Source organism: Chinchilla lanigera, unplaced genomic scaffold (genome assembly GCF_000276665.1).
Source record: "Chinchilla lanigera isolate Chin_1 unplaced genomic scaffold, ChiLan1.0 scaffold00022, whole genome shotgun sequence".
NCBI lineage: Eukaryota > Metazoa > Chordata > Mammalia > Rodentia > Chinchillidae > Chinchilla > Chinchilla lanigera.
Genome location: NW_004955423.1, coordinates 24,635,045 through 24,652,900, shown reverse-complemented (window position 1 = coordinate 24,652,900; position 17,856 = coordinate 24,635,045). Strand labels below are relative to the sequence as shown.

Sequence of the window (17,856 nt, the reverse complement as noted above, 5' to 3'; positions counted from 1 at the left end):
TTAGTTATCATGGTTCTTCTTGGCTCTGGGATTGTTGTATGTGTAATTTCTGCCTCGCACTCCCGGCTGGTCAGCTCCTTCAGTACATACTTTGTCCGTCTTTGTGTCCTCCATGGCGTTTCCTCAGAGGCAGAGAGAGCAGTGGCTCCATGAAGGCCAGCCTCCCCATCGAGGATGTTGGGCATTTCCAGTGGTTTCCACAGAGTCAGTGGAGCAGGCCCCTGGTTCTGTGCTACCTTTGTAGTAGTGCTTTAGTTTCTTGGTCCCTTGTAGGGACCTGCAGAAGCTCCTTCATTAGTGAGCCAGAACTGCATGTTCAAACCACGGCTTCCAGTGATACCACCCTGTGATTGACGTAACCTTGCAGAACTTACGGACGCTGCTAAGATGCCAGGAAAGGGCCTATGAGGAAGTATAGGACTCGATGCTCTGTTGATCCACTAAAGATTATATCTGGATTGCGTCTGGTTTGCAATCCTGATTATTGATGAGCACTTTCTATATCATAAGATATCCTGGATTTTCTGAATAACTTTTATCCCTGCCTTTTCTGGCAGGTGAGGGATCAGTTCTGCCCGAAGCAGCTCGTGTGATGATTTGTTGGTGGCTGCTGTATTTTAGTTTAAAGGTTGTTGGAGAGCTCTTGTTCTTAAGAAAAACAAATCCTTTTCATTGGACTATTTTGATAATATGACGTCTAATATAGATATTCCTCATTTAACAAGCAACCTGTTTAATAACTGTATGGACTTATGACCTAGGTGTGTTGTTTACACTTATGATCCATCTTTTTTATTCAGTTCTTTTTTTTTTTTTTGTACCGGGAATCGAACTCATAACCTCAGGCTTGCAAGGCAAGCACTTATGCCACTGAGCTGTATCCCCGGCCTTTTTTATACAGTTCTATCCATCTCACTGATAGGCCTTCAATGTCTTCTCCTTTGTGTGGTACAGAATACCTTGTTTATGCAGTGCTGTAATGTTTTCTGATTGTACTGTGTAGTATAGTACTGTAGTCCTCTGTTCTATTATACATTACAGTCCTGTATGCAAGAGTTATGAAAATAAAAGCAAAGTCATTAAGTTGGAGTTTCCTTTGACCAGTTCTTTGCTCTGGATCTTGTAATGTATATTCTATATACCATTCCTCAGTTAGCAACCAATTGGATCCATGACCTAGTCCCTGGTCTGGACAGTAACTTGGTCATTAAACTAGGAGCATCTGTATTATTATTTGTATGTCACCTTTTTCTCCTTCACCATCACAGCAGTTCTATTTGCTCTTTTTTTTTTTAAAATTTTAAAGAGAGTAGTATACGAGAAACAAACAAAAAAACAAAATATAGAACAGTAGCAGCGTACCAGTATCACCAACATAAACAAATCAAAGCAAGAACATTCAAAGTGATACAGGGTCTCAAGACAAAATAACACAAATCAACAGTGGTTGTTACATTGCTCTTAAACATGAAGACACTGAGACTCAGTGAGATAAATGACTTTTTCTGGAACATAAGGCTAATAAGTGGCATATGTCTAAGTCATTTATTCCCATGTTATTCTGCTTAAGCTTCCAGGAATACAAACAGCAAGTTCTGAAGAAACAAGCACATCAAGGTTGGAATCCCAAATTCACACACTAGCTTGGTGACCTTGAACAAAACTTAACCTCTGGGATCTTTGGTTCCATATTCTTTGAAATGTAGGTAATGGTTAGGGAATTATAAACCTGTTGTACTAAGTGAGAGACTGTAGAAAGCCCCTGGTGCTCACAGGTGCTAATGAAGGTATAACACTTTTACTCATCCTCTTGTAGTAGGTCTTCGCTGAATGGCTCTAGTTTAAACTCAAGTGCTCTTGACTGCTAAACAAAACAAACAAACAAACAAAAAATTCTGGAGTTAGATGTTCGTTGCTTCAAGGCTCCAAGGACTTTCTACTTCTTCACTTTTTCTCTGTTTAAAAACTACTGCACAGGAACAAACTGGGGTTTCCCAGAGTTCTTTGGTGGTAGGTTTGTGGACTTGCCTTTAACCCCCACCTGTGCACGTGCACACACACACGTGCATGTGTGCACATGCATGCACACCAACTCTAACAGGGTACGACTCCCACAGAAGGGACAGGGTTGACCCTTACTCTATTATTGCTCCAGTCTGGGGCAGGAATCAAGCGGAACTGGTAAATCCTAGAGCAGCAGATTTGGGGAAAGTCAGCTAACTTCTGTCTCCGTGACTACAGATCTCCGCTTGCTGCCCAGTCTCTGTCGGCTTCTGGTCCGAGTGTGTGAATGAGGTGAACTGAGGCGTGAGTTTAGGATTCTGAGTTGTCTGGATAATGAATTAATTGGTTTTCAGTTGTGGAGCTCTAATCCAATGTGACTTAAAGTCCGTTAGTTGTATTGTGCTCATGGATAGGTCACTGAGCTTCTCTTAGTTCATTTTCCAATACCCTCAATCAAGATAATAATGCTGCCAAGCCCCTGGAATTATCCTAAATGTTCTTCCTAGACGAGCATTAGCCTAAGGTTCTAAAGAACTGTGTTCAAATCTCCCCTGCTTCCTGCTGTCTACAAGATTAGGCAACTTTTAGTTCTTCTTGAGACTCATCTGCGGAAAGGAATTTTAACAAACCCTTCCCTGAAAGGTATTGTGAGTAGGAGGTAAGATTCATGGCAAACCGGGTCACGTGGAGAACTCTACCCGCCATGGTATCTGATACGTGGACATTTGTGAGATTGAGGCTGGTTGTCGTTTCCTTATGTATAAGACCAAGATGAGGATACTCTATTTTTTTTAGAAGATTGTGACTGTGACATGGGTAAATATAATGATGTGAAAGCCCTTTGAAAACTCTAAAATAATATCTAAAGATAAATTATTAGTTCCATTCCTAATAGGTTGTTATGATTTGAATACACTTATATAATTACTATCTTAATCATTATAGCTGCTCTTACTGTTTCTAAGTCAATTAGATTTTTTTAATATCAAAGAGATAAGATATGAAGTTTACTAGGGTTTGCCAGGGGCTGGGAGTTAGGGGTGAAATGGCATGGAGTTAGAATTTCTTGCTGTTTTGGTGAAACCATTACAAAATTTGATAGTGGTGACAGGTACCCAATTTTGAATATACTGGAAATGACTCAATTGCACACTTTTTACAAGTGAACTTTACAGCATGTGGAGTGTATCTTAAAGCTGAAATTTAAAGTAAGGAAATTCTGCTTTTTGATTGATGCTATCAAACTGAAAGAGGAAACAGGGTTGTTTTTCCCTTGTTTTGTTCCATTCAAGAGTCAAAGCACAGCCTCTCAATGTGGATATAGTGGTGGATTCGTATGAATTATGTGTGAATCAGAATGAAGAAGTGAATTAGCCACACCATCATCTTCAAAATTCCCCTTACCAGAGATCCCAACCTCTGATGACCTACATGTCTTTCATAATGTAACCACAGTCCTTTAGCAGCGTTCTCAACTGCCATCCTGCTGCCTGGTTAGATGACTCAAATCATGTTTACCAGTGCCTCTTTCTTTTCTGTCCAGCCCTCCTCAATAATTACATCCCTCCCCTAGCCACCAGAAAAAATAAAGTATTTCCTATAAAAGAGTTGCTGTGACTCTTATAATACCTTCCCCAAAGTATTATTTTCATAAAAATTACTTCTATTTAATTACAAACTGATCCAACTATCTTCTTTCTTGTTCAGTGTAAACGTGTGACCAACACATGTACACTCTCATTTACCGACTCATTCATTTTCAACAAATATTTATTGAGCACCTACATTGTGCTAGATGCTAAAGTAGGCACTGACCTTAAAGCGGTGACAAAAATACAGAAATCCTCTTTCTCTTGGACTTGGATTCTAGTGCAGAGATAAAATGATGTGCCTAGTAAATCACATGGTTCCATGCGGAATGATACATATTGTGAAAGAATCACAAAGCAAAGTACAGAGAACGCTGGGGTCGGGGTGGTCTGGCCAGCTCTCAGCAGCAGGTACCACTTGCATGATGGCTGGAGAAGGTGGAGAGTCAAGGAACCAGCTGGGCAAGTGTGCTTTTGAGAGCCTGGAACACCCACTGCAGTCTCCTGAGGCAGGGCACACCAGGTGCCAACTGGTGTCAGCTCCTTAGGGAAGGGAGGAGGAGTTTAGTGAGCTCGTGGAGACTGTACCCCTCCGACCTCTGGCTTGCTCCCTCCTCGAGAGAGATGGAGGCCAGGTGGGCAGAGTTTGGCTGCTGAAGGATGTGTGGCCTGAGCTGAAGAACTGTCCTGAATGCTACTTTAAAAATAAACTGTAGAGAGGCGAAGCCACAAGAGGAAGTCCATTTAGAGAACTCTTTTCAGCTCGACACAGTGATGCATTCCTGTAATCGCAGCATTTAAGAGGCTGAGGCAGGAAAATCCTGAGTTTGAGGCCAGCCTGGGCTACCTAGTATGGTCAGATGACAGGAAATAGTGAGACTCTGTCAAGAAAACAAGGGAGGAAGGAAGGAGGGAGGGGAAAGGAAACCGCATGTCTGATCATTGATCTGAGGAGCTGTGGCTTTGGTAGCAGTTGCTGTCTTGTGTGGAACAAGTCCTGTCCTAGGCCAGCTGCTCTTAACCCCCGTGGAGGTGGGAAAGCGGAGATGTGGAGCAAGTCTGGAAGGAAGAAATCAGATAACCCAAATGACAGATAAATAAGACTAAGTAAGGCCTGAAACGAGAGGCCAGCGGGAGCTCTTCAAACCCAAATCTCATCCGACTGCACTTAGTAGGGGGAGCATGGCCATAGGGTCCTCAGAGACTGCAATGCAGGGACCCTTGTGCTCACTGTTGAATGTTTTTGGGGCGTAATCTGTCGCTTGGGGACCTGCCCTCCCATCTTCAGTTCTTCTGGGGGAGCAGTGATCCTGATGGCTCTGAGGGCTAGTGTGTCTGCTCAGGGACCGGCATGCCTGGGCTGGAGGCGGCCGTTTAGATTCATCCCTGCGTGCAGAGAGCAGTCGGAGGAGCTGGTCCCAGCCCTGAAAGGGGAATTCATTATTCCAGCCGCACTGTTATTTCTTTGTGTAACATAGACATTTTCTCTGCTCTGTAATCTTCTGCAATGAAAAGGACTTTTAATCTCTCCGGGGTTCTCCCCTTTGTTGTGGTCTACCATATGTCACTCGGGAAATCTGACCCCGCGTGAGAGGTGTTCTCTCCCGCGCACTGAATGGGCTAAATAACGCAGATCCAGTCGGACCGGAGGCTCCCTGCCTCCTAACGCAATGCACAAGGTAGAAGGAGAGAGAACTGCATTTGATTAATCTGATCATTGTGAACTTCGGCGAAAGGAAAGCCCCACACACGCTGATATACCACCAGGCACAGAGGACAAAGCACAGAGTGACAGAGAAAACAAAAGAGACTGTTTAAGGCAGATTTTTTTCTACAGTTTTGGAAACTCCAATTCCTTCCTTTTCGGGGGTAAATGAGATGAAATGCTCCACACACCATGGGAAGTACCGTTCAGACCTGGCTGCAGATTGATTTTCTCATTTGATTTCTAAAGGAAACCAGTGGTGATGTTCCTGAGGAGTGCTTGTCTGTTGATTGCTAAGTCGTTCGTATTCATATTGAAAATGATATCGCTCTGCAGTGGCGAGTGACATGCCATCAGAAGAACAATGAAAGGACAAAGAGCCCAGTGGTGACTGTGTGGCTGCAGGAGCGCAGGGGAGTCAATGACAATGCGCTAAGTTGCCGAGTGGTGGGGTCCCACTCCCGCGCCACCCCCTCGGGATGCTGAACGTCAGCGACTTGCCTCCTCCTCGGCGACATTCATGGATATGGTAGGTGCCGGTGACGCTGTGGACCGCAAACTTTATCTGACAGTCCAGGAATAGAGCAGGGAGATGCCTTCTAGTTAAATCACTGAGCAGCGAGGAATTCAAGATCAGCATAATGCCAGGGGAACTGTGATGCTTTTAAAACTATATGAGTTTTTTTAGGAAAATACTTTGAGTACGTGCATATAATACAAGTTACTTCTCCTTTTTTCTTTTTAATTTTAGAACAGTAGAATGCATTCAGTGGAATTTCCTGCAACAGTAAATACATTTCCTCAGGCCAGGGTAAAATTTGTGCATGATACTCATTTTTCTTGGCTTGAAGTTTAACGTAAAACTATGTTGGAAAATCTTTCCTCTATTACACTCTTACAAAAAGAAGTATGAAGTAATAAGCAGTTCCTAAAAATTGCAAAGGTTTTTTAACCACTCCCAAATGTATATTTCAGGTGGCTAATGAATAGTTAGTGAATTTTTAAAAAAATTTTTGAGCTATAGAGAGATTTAAGGCACTTTGTTTAAAATGCTTCTGCTGTCTGTGGTGTGTGTCTCCATTTTGAGGTTAGCACAGTAAGAAGCAGGAAATGATAATTTGGGTGAGAGACAAAAGATACTAAAAACCAGACCTCAGCAGTGATCTGTGTGATTTTATATTGATTTATCTTTGGGTAATTGCATAGTCCCAGATTTACATTTACAATAGAACAGAAGCATCTCAGCATATACTTTAAATATGGGCATTCCTTGTTTGGAGTTACCTAATTTTTTAGCTACTCTGAGTGCTACATTTTCTACGGGGTAACAACTATAGTTGGCATAATCTTTTTCCTTGGTACCTAGGTCAGTGCCTCAGTAACTCAGTATCACTTTTGGGGGTGTTGGTGAGAAAAATCAGAAAAGCAAAATACTCTTACTCTTAACTTTGAGCCTAATTAGTTCTCATACATCAAACCACAATTTCTTCTGATCACTTTTTTCCAGGATTAATAAAATGTGAAGGATATGCAAAGGAAAATGGCTTAAAATTTTTGCTATTTCCATCAAACAAAATTCAAAAGAGAATTTTGGTTAACTGACACAAACAAAGAACCATCTTCCTCCCATTTTAACATAACTTCCATTGAAGGCAGTCACAAACTTCAGAAGGTGGAACGTTCATGTTTGCCAGGAAATCAAAAAGGGGGGCAGTTTCTTAAAACTAGCAAATACTTCAGTAATAGTTATGGAGATCCTTGGCTTTTAGACCTGTGATGTACAATTAATGTTATTGTGAATTTCCAAAGGAAGACATATTAAAAAGGAAAGACAATGATTTCACCTTATCTGACCACATACCCTTTATCAGAGTGAAGTGTCTGTAGATACCATAGTGGATCCCTGCAAAAAAAAAAGTTAGCGCAATGTGCTATTGCTTCAGTGAAATAAACTCTACCTAAAGAACCAAATCAGCACAGTTGAGAGAAAACTCTAGTTTCCAAATGTATGAGTTTGGGTGAGCCTGAGCTCCAACTTTCTTGTTGGTGAATAAGTTTACAATGCCTTCCCTGAAATAGTATAAAAAGTATGGTATAATAGAAGCATCTAACATAGGTACAGGCACAAAGGAAGTACACATAAAAATCAAAATCAAATTCGAATTAAGAATGAAATATGAAAAAGGATACTGCTAGTAGGTGTCTGACTGTAATGTTCATATATGGTATAAAAGAACTTAGTACCTGGTCCAAAGAAGTAATTCAATAAGTATCAGCCTCTTTATTCCTTGTGTCCTCTTCTTCACATTATCTGTAGGTTGTGCTAGAAGTCTAGATTCTAACTGTTAGAAGAGATTGTTTTAGTAATGATACAGTGTTTAGGTCAACTTTCTAACAATTCTCCTGTCTGTCAAAGTGATGGATTCCTTCATCGAGTTCTTGTTATGTACCAGGTACTATGTTGGGTTTCTGGAAACCAAAGTTATATGAAGATCAGATAGGGTGAACACACAAATAAATCAACAGTTGTAAATCAGTATATCACAACAATCGTAGGCATGGGCCTAACCTGCTTTTTGGAACATAGATTCCATCGTATCAGATGGGGACATAATGGAAGTGACCCATAATTAAAATTTTGAAGAATAAGTAGGCAGCAGCTGAGCAGAAAACCAGAAGCAAGATATTCCAGGCATAATACAGCACGGCTTGGCTGATTTTGTCAGTGGTGGTGTGGGGGGAGCATCATCACTGTTCTGAGTCACAAGAGGAGAAGTGGCTGCTTGAGACAATGCTGAAAATGCAGGCAAGGCTGGATGAGTCTTCATAATGGCTTCAACTTCAACTTTGTAATGACTTCAACGCTACCCTAAAAGTCTAGGGGACTAGTAAGTATATTAAAACAAGAAGAGACATAACCCAGTATGGAGCCAGCCTTCAGGTAGAGGCTAGACAAGGTGATTTCTATGGAGGCCAAGGGTGCTTCCCAAGAGTGAGAACTGTATTCTGTTTTAGGAGGAAAAAATTTAGACAGGTGCTGCCAATCCCAAAGTGTCCATTACATGCGTCTCTAACCTTTAAGGTATACTGATGGCTCCCTCACTCTTATTTGGTAATTTAGAAATGTGACATCATAATTAGACTGTTAAAATTGAGGTGGTGAAATGTTTTCACATTTCAACAGCTAAAGGCTTGGAAGCCTGCCAAAGTATCCTAGTAAGCTCTCAACTGACAATGGTTTGTCATTTCCTGTGTAACTCCTTAAGAGTTAAGCATACATGTGTCTTTTCCCAGTTGAGCTCATTAGACTTATACATTTATAAATTACTTTATTTACACTTTTTGACTATTGAAATACACTTAACAGTAAATTCAGGTAAGAAAATAAAATTGAACTCTCCATTTTTCAGTTACACCCCCATCAATTAATTATATGTAAACAGTCACTTAAATGCACTATGGGAGCAAAACTTTAAAATTAGAGTCCCAGGGGCATTTCTTCAGCAATGACAGAATTGTTATTTTTATGGTATAATTTCTTCCCAATTTAATATATGATTCCTAGAATGGGACACACCTGCATTTAGTATATTCAGTGGTGGTGTTATTGACAATCTAGAACAGTATTTACTACGATGGCCATTACCTTAGATGCTAAGTAATAGATTTGTAAACATTCTGAAAACATTTATTCTCTGAACTGCTCAAAAAGTCATGGAGCATGACAGAGTGTATTTCTCACTGCTAAGTACTGGGCAGAAGCTAGTGGTCCAAGCCAGTTTTGAGAACCATTCAGTTACAATCCTATGTATAATTCTGTTCTGAAAGGTAATTCTTTCTTTAGTTCAAAAAAGACACTTTGCTTTAATTACTTAAGCCAGCATGAGAAAAAAAGTGTGCCTGAGGCCACGTTCCTGTGATAAAGAGCCTACATATCCTAGGTGGTTGGATAAAGCAAATGTGGTGTTTACACACCATGGAGTACTAGTCTGCCATAAAAAAGGGTAAAACTTCAGTCATTTGTGGGAAATCAGATGCACCTTGAGACCATAATATTACATGAAATAAATCAGACACATGAGCTTAAATATTGCATGGCTTCTCTTATATGAGAAACCCAAATTATAACTAAAGAACAACATAAATGATAGATAATAAGAAATAGGGAGATAGATCTTTCTCCAATGGGAAGGGGGCCCAGAGATGGAGGAAGGGGAAAGAGAGGAGAGAGAGGATGAAGAAGGAAAGGAGATGTGTTATGCGCAAGTGCCAGCTGAACACAAGGAATTAAATACTCTGTGCTCCCAACATGCAGCTCTAAAAAGAAACAGTAAAATCTGAATACTCATAAATATTTGAATACATTGCCTTTTACCGATAGTCACTGATAAGTACAGACAGCAGAAACAGTTGTTTCAATCAACAGCTAATTTAGTCATAAACACCAAGACTTCAAAAAATGTGCTCATGTTTTTTTCCATGCCAGGGACATTATTCTCCTCTTGAAATTTTAGCCATAACTAAACAAGCCGGACAGGAGAAATGTCTATAATTGGACTGTGGTAAGGAAAAAAGGCACATAACGTTTCTTTTTCCTGCCTGTTTTATTTGAAAAGTTGCATACACACATTGATAAGTCACTCAGTTATCCCTTATCACATATTTGCTGTTCTCTGCATGAAGCTAGGTGTCAGGAAGGGGGGTGCAAAAGAAGTGTGAATTACATGCCTCACATTGGGGGCAGAAAAACAATCTCCTTCCGTGAGATTATTTCCTTGACAAGTCATGCAAAAGATTTTCTCTCACCAGACAAAGAGCAAGGAGAAACACATTCTTATTAAGTCTGAAAGGTGCTTAGTACTTATAAACTGGTTAGAAGCAGGTGGCTCAGGTCATCAGTTCAGTAGAAGACCTAAAATTAAAATTGATTGCAGGAAGGAATGTCAGCTGGCTCCTAAGACCTTTCTCCCTGTCAGAAATGCAGCTTCCTCTATCACTGCATAGTTGAATCAACAGAGACAAAGTTCCCCAAGCTGAAGACACACTAAAACATGTTTGCAGGACTGCAGATCAGCTGGAAAAGGAACAGTGCATCTGATGGATTGTGTCCTGCCAGAGTCCCGACTACAAAACCACAGATCGGACAGGCAAGGCTTTACTGGGGGTCTGTGGGGTGCACTTGCACCCACTCCTGGGCGGTTCCTTCTTCCCCTGCATCTCCCCTAAGTAAGCACTGTTGTCCTCATCACAGCACATTTCTCAGCAGCTACGACTTCCCTCAGAGGCACACAGTAATTTAATTTTCTTGTGATAATTAGAAGGTTGAAGAAAATAAACATCTTAACTACACTTTCAACTAATTCCAATGATGGAAGCACACATGAAATTAAGCATTTTAGGACAATCAAGTCATAAAACTGGTATCTCTATCAAGGCCATTGTGTCAACTAATTAAAACTTATCTTCAGCTTTTAATAAAGCAGTGCTAATGTAGCTCACGTAAAATAGCACTGTTGCAAACAAAAGGTTGTTGAAGTTTATGAATTATTCAGAGTTTAATGTGGATGGAATGCAAAGAAGCACCTTAAGCACAGTTAACTTCAAAATTAGTCTTCCTTCTATGGCAGAATAAGACTGCACACCTTCACTAACTGCACATTTATTGAGAATGTTATACCCTGTGGTCAGTGGACAATTCTTAGTGAGTAGTCCTAGCCAGGCTCCTGCTGAGGAAGAGCTGGCCCTCTTGCTGGAGAGGCAGACACGAAGAAGACAATCTGGGAAATGTCTAAAGGAGCCTTGCAGAAAGCCCCAGGTGTCCCCAAGGAGAGGCAGCACAGAGGGGATATTTGACCTCAGCCCACAGGAATAGAGGGGAGGCGTGACACAGAGAGATAAAACTAACAGCAAAGAAAGGGAGCAGAGATGCTCATGACCCACGTGGAGACAGATGAACTCCATAGATGGCTCTGTATTGCATCAATCTGTGTCCCCTCCGGTGTTAGTGCCACAAGTGGGATGTGAACTCCAGGGGCAGGAGCTTTGTTTCTCTTGTTAACTGATAATAGCTTAATGCTTCCCACAACTTTTGACGCACAGGAAGTGCTTAGTAAATTCCTGTCAAACTATTGAATGAGCAAGTGTGTGCAATGCATGTGTGTGCATGTGTGTGTGCATATGTGTGTGTGTGTGTGTGTGTGTTTGAATTGTAATTGTGTGACTTGGGACTTGGGCATATCCAGGAGTTTAAGTGACTCATTTGTCTGCCAAACCTCGGTCTTAGACCCTTGTAGCTCCTTGAGGAGACTTGGCCTGAAGATTTTATTTGAAAATTAAGAATCACTCTGTAGCCTTTACTCCAAGGGCAGCAGTGTCAAGCCCTATTGTTAGGTCTTAATCTGCAGGCAAGAAGGAGTCAAGTTTAGGGCTTGAGTCCAGAGCATATGCAGTAAGGCCAGATCATAAACACTCAGGCTCTGGGACATTTTTGGAGCCTCAGTTCAAGGAGAGTTGGTGTTGGTCCTTGATGTTTTACTGATTTCCGAGCAATCAGTCCAAGACTGTGGGAATGTGCCACAGGTTTGGTAAAGGTAGGGCATCGTGGTAGTTCAGAAAGTAGAACTTCAGAGCAGTCAGTCCAGGCTGTGATAGGCAGGCGGCGCTATCCAGTGAAATTTTAGGTACATAATCAAAAAAATTTTCTGAGATACAAAGGACACAGTCCTAGAATTGGAGTTATAATTTGCATTTTAAAATACCACAGTTTCACTACAATAACAGCCATACTTTTAAAAAGATAAAAATAGCAATAAAAGGAGAGACTGCATATACATCATGTATTTACTTATATATTATTTGAAACAAGCGCAGGATAGGTAATATACTCTGAAATTACCATTGGATAAATTTCCCCTTCCCTATAAACAAAATAAATAAAACTTTTTTATATTGTTTAAAGTATTAAGATGTCTATCATTGCAGTTTAGAGTACTTCATACGTATTCATACATTCTTCATTAGAACTTATTAGATAGGTATCCTTATATTTATGTCACAGATTAGAAATTAAAGATTTTATTGGACTAACTTTCCTGTTTACATATAGCAAATATTGAGCAAGAGTTGAATGAAAACCCAGTTCTCTACAATTCAACAGTCCTTGATATTTCTGCACTGTGATAAACACAATTTGTATAATTATCAATATATTGGAGTCTTGGCTACTTTTCTCTCATTGCTGAGACAAAATACCTGATCCCCGGAATTAAGGAAGGAAAGATTTATTTAGCTTACAGTTTGTGGAGGTTTCAGTCCATAATCAGCTGGCTCCAAGGCAGGGTGGCAGGGCACAGGGGCAACACTTCAAGGTGGCAGAAGACAGCAAAAGCAGCAAGAGCAAAAAGGGGCGAGCAGTGGCAAGCAGCCTCTTTCTCTTCCTCACATTATATGCAAACTACCCGCCCCAGGGCGGGTATAGCTCTCACATCCATAATCCCAGCACTGGACCATGAATTAATCATAAATTCTAGAAGCCCGCCCCATGACTGCACGAGGATTTGGGGGGACATCCAGACACAAACCATAACAATTGGTGATAGTTTTAAGTTCTTATTTATAAAATAGTTTATAAATATTTAGCTTTTAGCTAATGAATATATTTAATTTATTTTGTGCTTTTTATGAACAGAAAAATATTTATTTCTGTTTGTTTAGAACTAGTCAGTGCTGTTGTCTAAAAACATTTTACTTGCCTACAAATGCAATAGTCAAAACATTTCTTATGGCTTGTGTACTACGGGCGCAGAGGAAGTGTGTATCGTATGCTATTTCTGAAACTGCTGGGCATAAGTGAAAGACCCTCAAGGATCCTCCACCTGAGTTCGGATAACGAAGCTGTATGCTCAGGACTCGGTCTCCCTATATGAGTCATCTGTCATGAAGGATCCAGCTTCTCTTTTTATTGCTTTGATTGATTCAGAGTCACTGATTCATTAGTATTTGTCAATCATACTGTGGAAACTCACCCAGCACATCTTTGTGAAATCAAAAGGACCATCAAATGGTAAATGGGCAATGCCAAACTATCTGGGTGCTGTGCATGCTGGGAGAGCAGCGCTAGCTTTCCCTTCTATCTGTGAATGGGCCGTGGGAGCTGTACATGGGGTAGGCAGCAATGCAGCACACCGTGGAGGGCAGGGACCAGACACAGGAACACAAAGAAGTTATAACCAGCAGTGCGGGGGGGGGGGGGGGGGGGGGGGGGGTGGGATCTGCCCAATGACAAAATGAACTCTCTGTGTGGGCTGATCACACATCAAAAGGTGTTAGAAGGAAAGCAGAGTGTACCAGAGTTGATGCTTAATAAATATAAACTAGCCTGCTAGCACATCCTTAATCCCCAGTGTCTAGGATGGCATAATTGTCGATCAATATTTGCGGAATGAATAATGAATGAGTGGGTAAATGATCTAGTCATTCGGGTCATCTGAACTAGGAAACATTGCCAATAAATGACCGTCTGGCTGTGTGGATGGATGTAGACTCTCGCTCTGCTTCACTGCAGCTTCTGGACTGACGTGGTGCACTATGTCTTCTTATAAGCAAAGAGAGCCCTGAGAAAGTGTGGAGTCTCTGAACCCAAGTGTAGAATGTCTGGTATCTTTCTCTACCCAGTACCTATTTCTCAAGAGAAACAAGGTCCAAAGGGGCAAGGTATGAGTTCTACACGCCCAGGAGTTCCCCTAGAGATCTATCCTCTATCCCTTTTCCACAAAATGGTCACCAAAATCCCTTTGGTGATGTCGACCAGGCGAAATCATAAAGATGAATATTTATTGCTTCATTCAGCATAGAAAGAGAAATGAATAGCCTGCAGTTGTTACTCTTCCAAACTCACAGTTGACTAGGGAGAGTCTGCTTTGCTTTGTTGTTGTTGTTGTTGTTGTTTTATTTTTTTGTGTGTGAGACAGGGTCTCACTATGTAGTTCAGGTTGGCCTTGAACTAACTCCATAACCCAGGCTGACCCCGAACCTAAGGCGATCCTCCTGCCTCAGCTTCCCAAGTGCTGCGTTTACAGGTGCTCACTACCATGCCTGGTTTCTTTTCTTTTCTTGGTACTGGTAGTGGTGATAGCTGTGGGAGGTAATTATGATTCTCAAGTTGTTAGTTAGGTTTGCTCTACGAATGCTGTGTGTATGTGTTTCCGTGTGTGTGTGTGTGTGTGTGTGTGTGTGTGTGTGTTTCCATTACTTAGCACAGTACTTAGGCTGAAGCAAAATGCACTTTGAAAAGCCAATGTCTAAAAATAATAACTATGAGATCTAGAGCGTCTCTGAAGTGTCTCACTCATGTGCCCTTTCTTTTCATTATTGCTGTCCTTACACACAGTCATTCAAGGACATGTGTCTACCAAGAGACAGAGCGGAGACACAGACATCTTCCCCATGCCAATGCCCGCATCAGAACTGTTATGCTAAAAAAGAAATAATGAATCTAGTTCAGGGCTAGATCATTTCAGAATCTCAGCCTTGTAAGTGCTGCATGAGCTAGCTGTGCAGCTTTACTTTTGTTTTTTTGTTGTTGTTTTGTTTGTTTGTTTGTTTTCTGGTACCGGGAATCGAACTCATGACCTTGAGCTTGCCAGGCAGGTGCTGTGCCGCTGAGCTAAATCCCCAGCCCTTCAGCTTTACTTCTGGTTACTGTCCATTACACATCTAGAGGAGGGAGAAAAAAGAGACTTATTGTAATGATGAAGGGCACTTTCGATCCCTCCCTTCCGTAAACATGATGGGATTGGCAAGAACTCAGTTATTTGAGTTGACCTAAACTCTTAGTCGTGACATTTACACACACGTTCCCTTGTTTGTTCTTCTTTTCAAAACTCAGCCTCCTGTATAACGACCTTTCATATTTTTGGAGTCTGTTGTTAAATTAGAGAAATGTACATCACATATGACATTCGCTGATGAAATCCCACGGGGTGAGCTGACGTGCTTCGTGAAGATCAGTAACTGCCAAACAATACTTTCTTTCTGTTTCTTGCCTTTGGCCAGTTTGTCTTTCTGGACGTCCTGGCTTTAGATCGTATTCAATTTGGCTGCATAACCTTGAGACCGATGGTGATTCCATACTTTTATCCCCGGTCTTCTTTCTACCCCGCTTTACCCTGACTCCGGCACCAGCGTTGTTGGCCAGTAAACCCTCCACAAGGCTGGGAACCCAGACTGTGGCGCGTTTGCTAGGAACCCTTCTCTCCGGGGAGGGTGGGCTCTCCCTAGATCTCCTAGGTAACTTTGCAGACAACAAACAAAAATCCAGTCCTCAGGGTGTTTATTAGCGAGGCTTGTTATGCTTGGCCTTGGGTGTCCTTAGTATTTTAAAGTTACCTTTTGAAAAATATGAGAGAAAAAAGAGGCAGAGCGGAGGCTTTTTCTTCAAAACTATACAATTAGATTGACTGCTATATTTTTTCAGATTCCAGTATGCTATTATATACTTAAGCAAGTAAGACTATTCTATGAGGAGAGCCGGAAAAGGCAGTAAGTAGTACGCTGGGTTTAACAAACAAACAGCAGTTGGCTGTTTTCTTCTTCATTTTATTTCGGATGTTTTTGAAGGAAATGTTAATTCACAGAATATTAGTTTTCTTCCTGTGTTTTGGGGGATTTTGTTGTTGTTGTTTGTTTCTCATTTTCAAAATGAGACTAAAGCTATGATATATACATGTATTTTTTTACTGGACATTTCTTGGCCACTGGTCAGAATTTATCTTGGCTTGTATTCATGCTTTTGGAAAAATATGCATTTTAATTGTTTTGAATTTTTGTATAAAATGCATGCAGAGAATGACCTTCACTTACACGTGAAACATTAAAAAATTGCTCCCATATTTAAATATTGTAGTAATCATTCTCTTGTTTAATTCAGTTTTAATTGCATTATTAATTGTCACGAGCAAAATATTCCTAGGGAAAAGCTGAACTGATCCTGTAATTGCAGCTTTTACTGCCTTGAGTGATAAAGTGCCTTTGATTTGGTGCTGAGCCAGGAGGGCTTGATTGATAATATCTGTCTCGGATGTCACCCCAGGAGAAAAGAACAAAACCTCGGTAGACTTGGTGCCTCGCAGCTGTCTCCGCTGCTCCAATTTCTCAGCCCCATTGACGTCATTGGGAGGTTTCAAAGCAGCCCAGGGTGTCTAGTAAACCCGCACACAAATGAAAGGAAGAAATAGAAAAGCACTGATTCACAACCCCGCACTCACTCTAAAGAGGTGGCTGCTCTATTCCCTCACATAATGGGCAGATGTTTTCTCATTTTCTATATTAAAAAGGAAAGAGAAAGGAATGTCATCCACTACCAGACGTGTGGGAAAGCCTCAGACAGGGAACATGAGTTGTGTCAGCCTTTCTGAAATCGGATTATATCACCATGAGCCACATTTGTCCAGGGCTCTCAGATCCGTCACCTGCATCCAACTTGTCTCTCCCATCAGGAGCTCTGAAGTGGAAGGTGGCATGGGAAGCAGCTTCCCGGAAGACACAGAGGTCCTCCAGCCAGGCGCAGTGCCACTGTGCCAGCTCCTTCTCCTCTGCAGCCTTTTGTCCTCCGTGCCAAATGCAGGGGTTCAGGGTGGACGATCAGAGCACAGAGGAGGGTCTCAGTGTTCTCCAGGAAAGGTTTTGTGTCTATCTCTTCGTTTGTTTGTAGATAGTTGTTATTTTTAAAGCTTCTTGATCAACTTAATACATTAAATATATAATAAACTCTAAGCCTAAAAGCAAGTCATAGTGAACTAAACCCTGTGATCCAGCATCTCAGTAATGAGGCTGAGCACTAATGTTAAAGTATGTTCAGGTGCTAATGTTTCATCCGCTGGGCAGTTTGGCTGCTAAGGAGGCAAGTGCTGTGTTTTCCCTTCTCCTCGTCCTCCGCCAGAAATAGCAGGAACAACTCACAATAACCAGTAGCTTTTGTGCCTTATTCCTGCTCATGGCATACGATTCAAGCCTCGCTGGAACTTTATACGCCCTGAAGTTTACAAAGCTTTACGATTTCCATTTTCCCAGTTAAGTTGGGTAGACAAGATGACTGTAGACAGTTTAAGTATCATCATTCCAATCCTATGTTCTAAGTTTTGGAATCATTTCAATTTAGCAGATATGTGTTGACCGCTTGTTACATGTAGTGGGACCTTTAGGGTGAGAGGTAAGTAAGGCAGTTGTTGGGCTTCGGGAACTTAGAACTGGGAATAAGATATGAATCACACAGAACTGTCACAAGGCAGAGTAAGATGAGTGCCCAAGACCAAAGGGTGGATCTTGAAGGAAGGAGCATTTCAGAGAAGCAGTGAAGGACAGTGATCCTCCAGTTCACAAGGATCAGGATCGTGCGTACAGACACACACTGGCAAGGCGGTCTGAGGGTCGACCCAAGACACAGAAGATCCTGCTTTGAAACTGATGGCTGGAAGCTGGCCAAAGGGAGGTTAGGGCCATGCGCGGCCCTCCTGGCACTGTGGTGCAGAGGGTCTCATAAGAGAGATATTTATAGATAAA

At 41.5% G+C, this 17,856-nt stretch overlaps 1 protein-coding gene across 3 annotated transcripts in view; it reads left to right on the top strand.

Annotated features, from left to right (window-relative positions):
* Pde4b (phosphodiesterase 4B, cAMP-specific) overlaps positions 1–17,856 on the top strand; it is a 441,907-nt gene that overhangs the window by 253,509 nt on the left and 170,542 nt on the right. Inside the window, exon 1 of one of the 3 annotated variants that reach the window (XM_005385297.2) lies at positions 5,763–5,827. The exons of the other annotated variants lie outside the window; for them this stretch is intronic. Coding sequence (XP_005385354.1) covers positions 5,778–5,827 — 50 coding nt within the window. The 5' untranslated portion in view covers positions 5,763–5,777. Of the gene's footprint in view, positions 1–5,762; positions 5,828–17,856 lie in introns of those variants that run through there. 3 annotated transcript variants of the gene reach the window in all.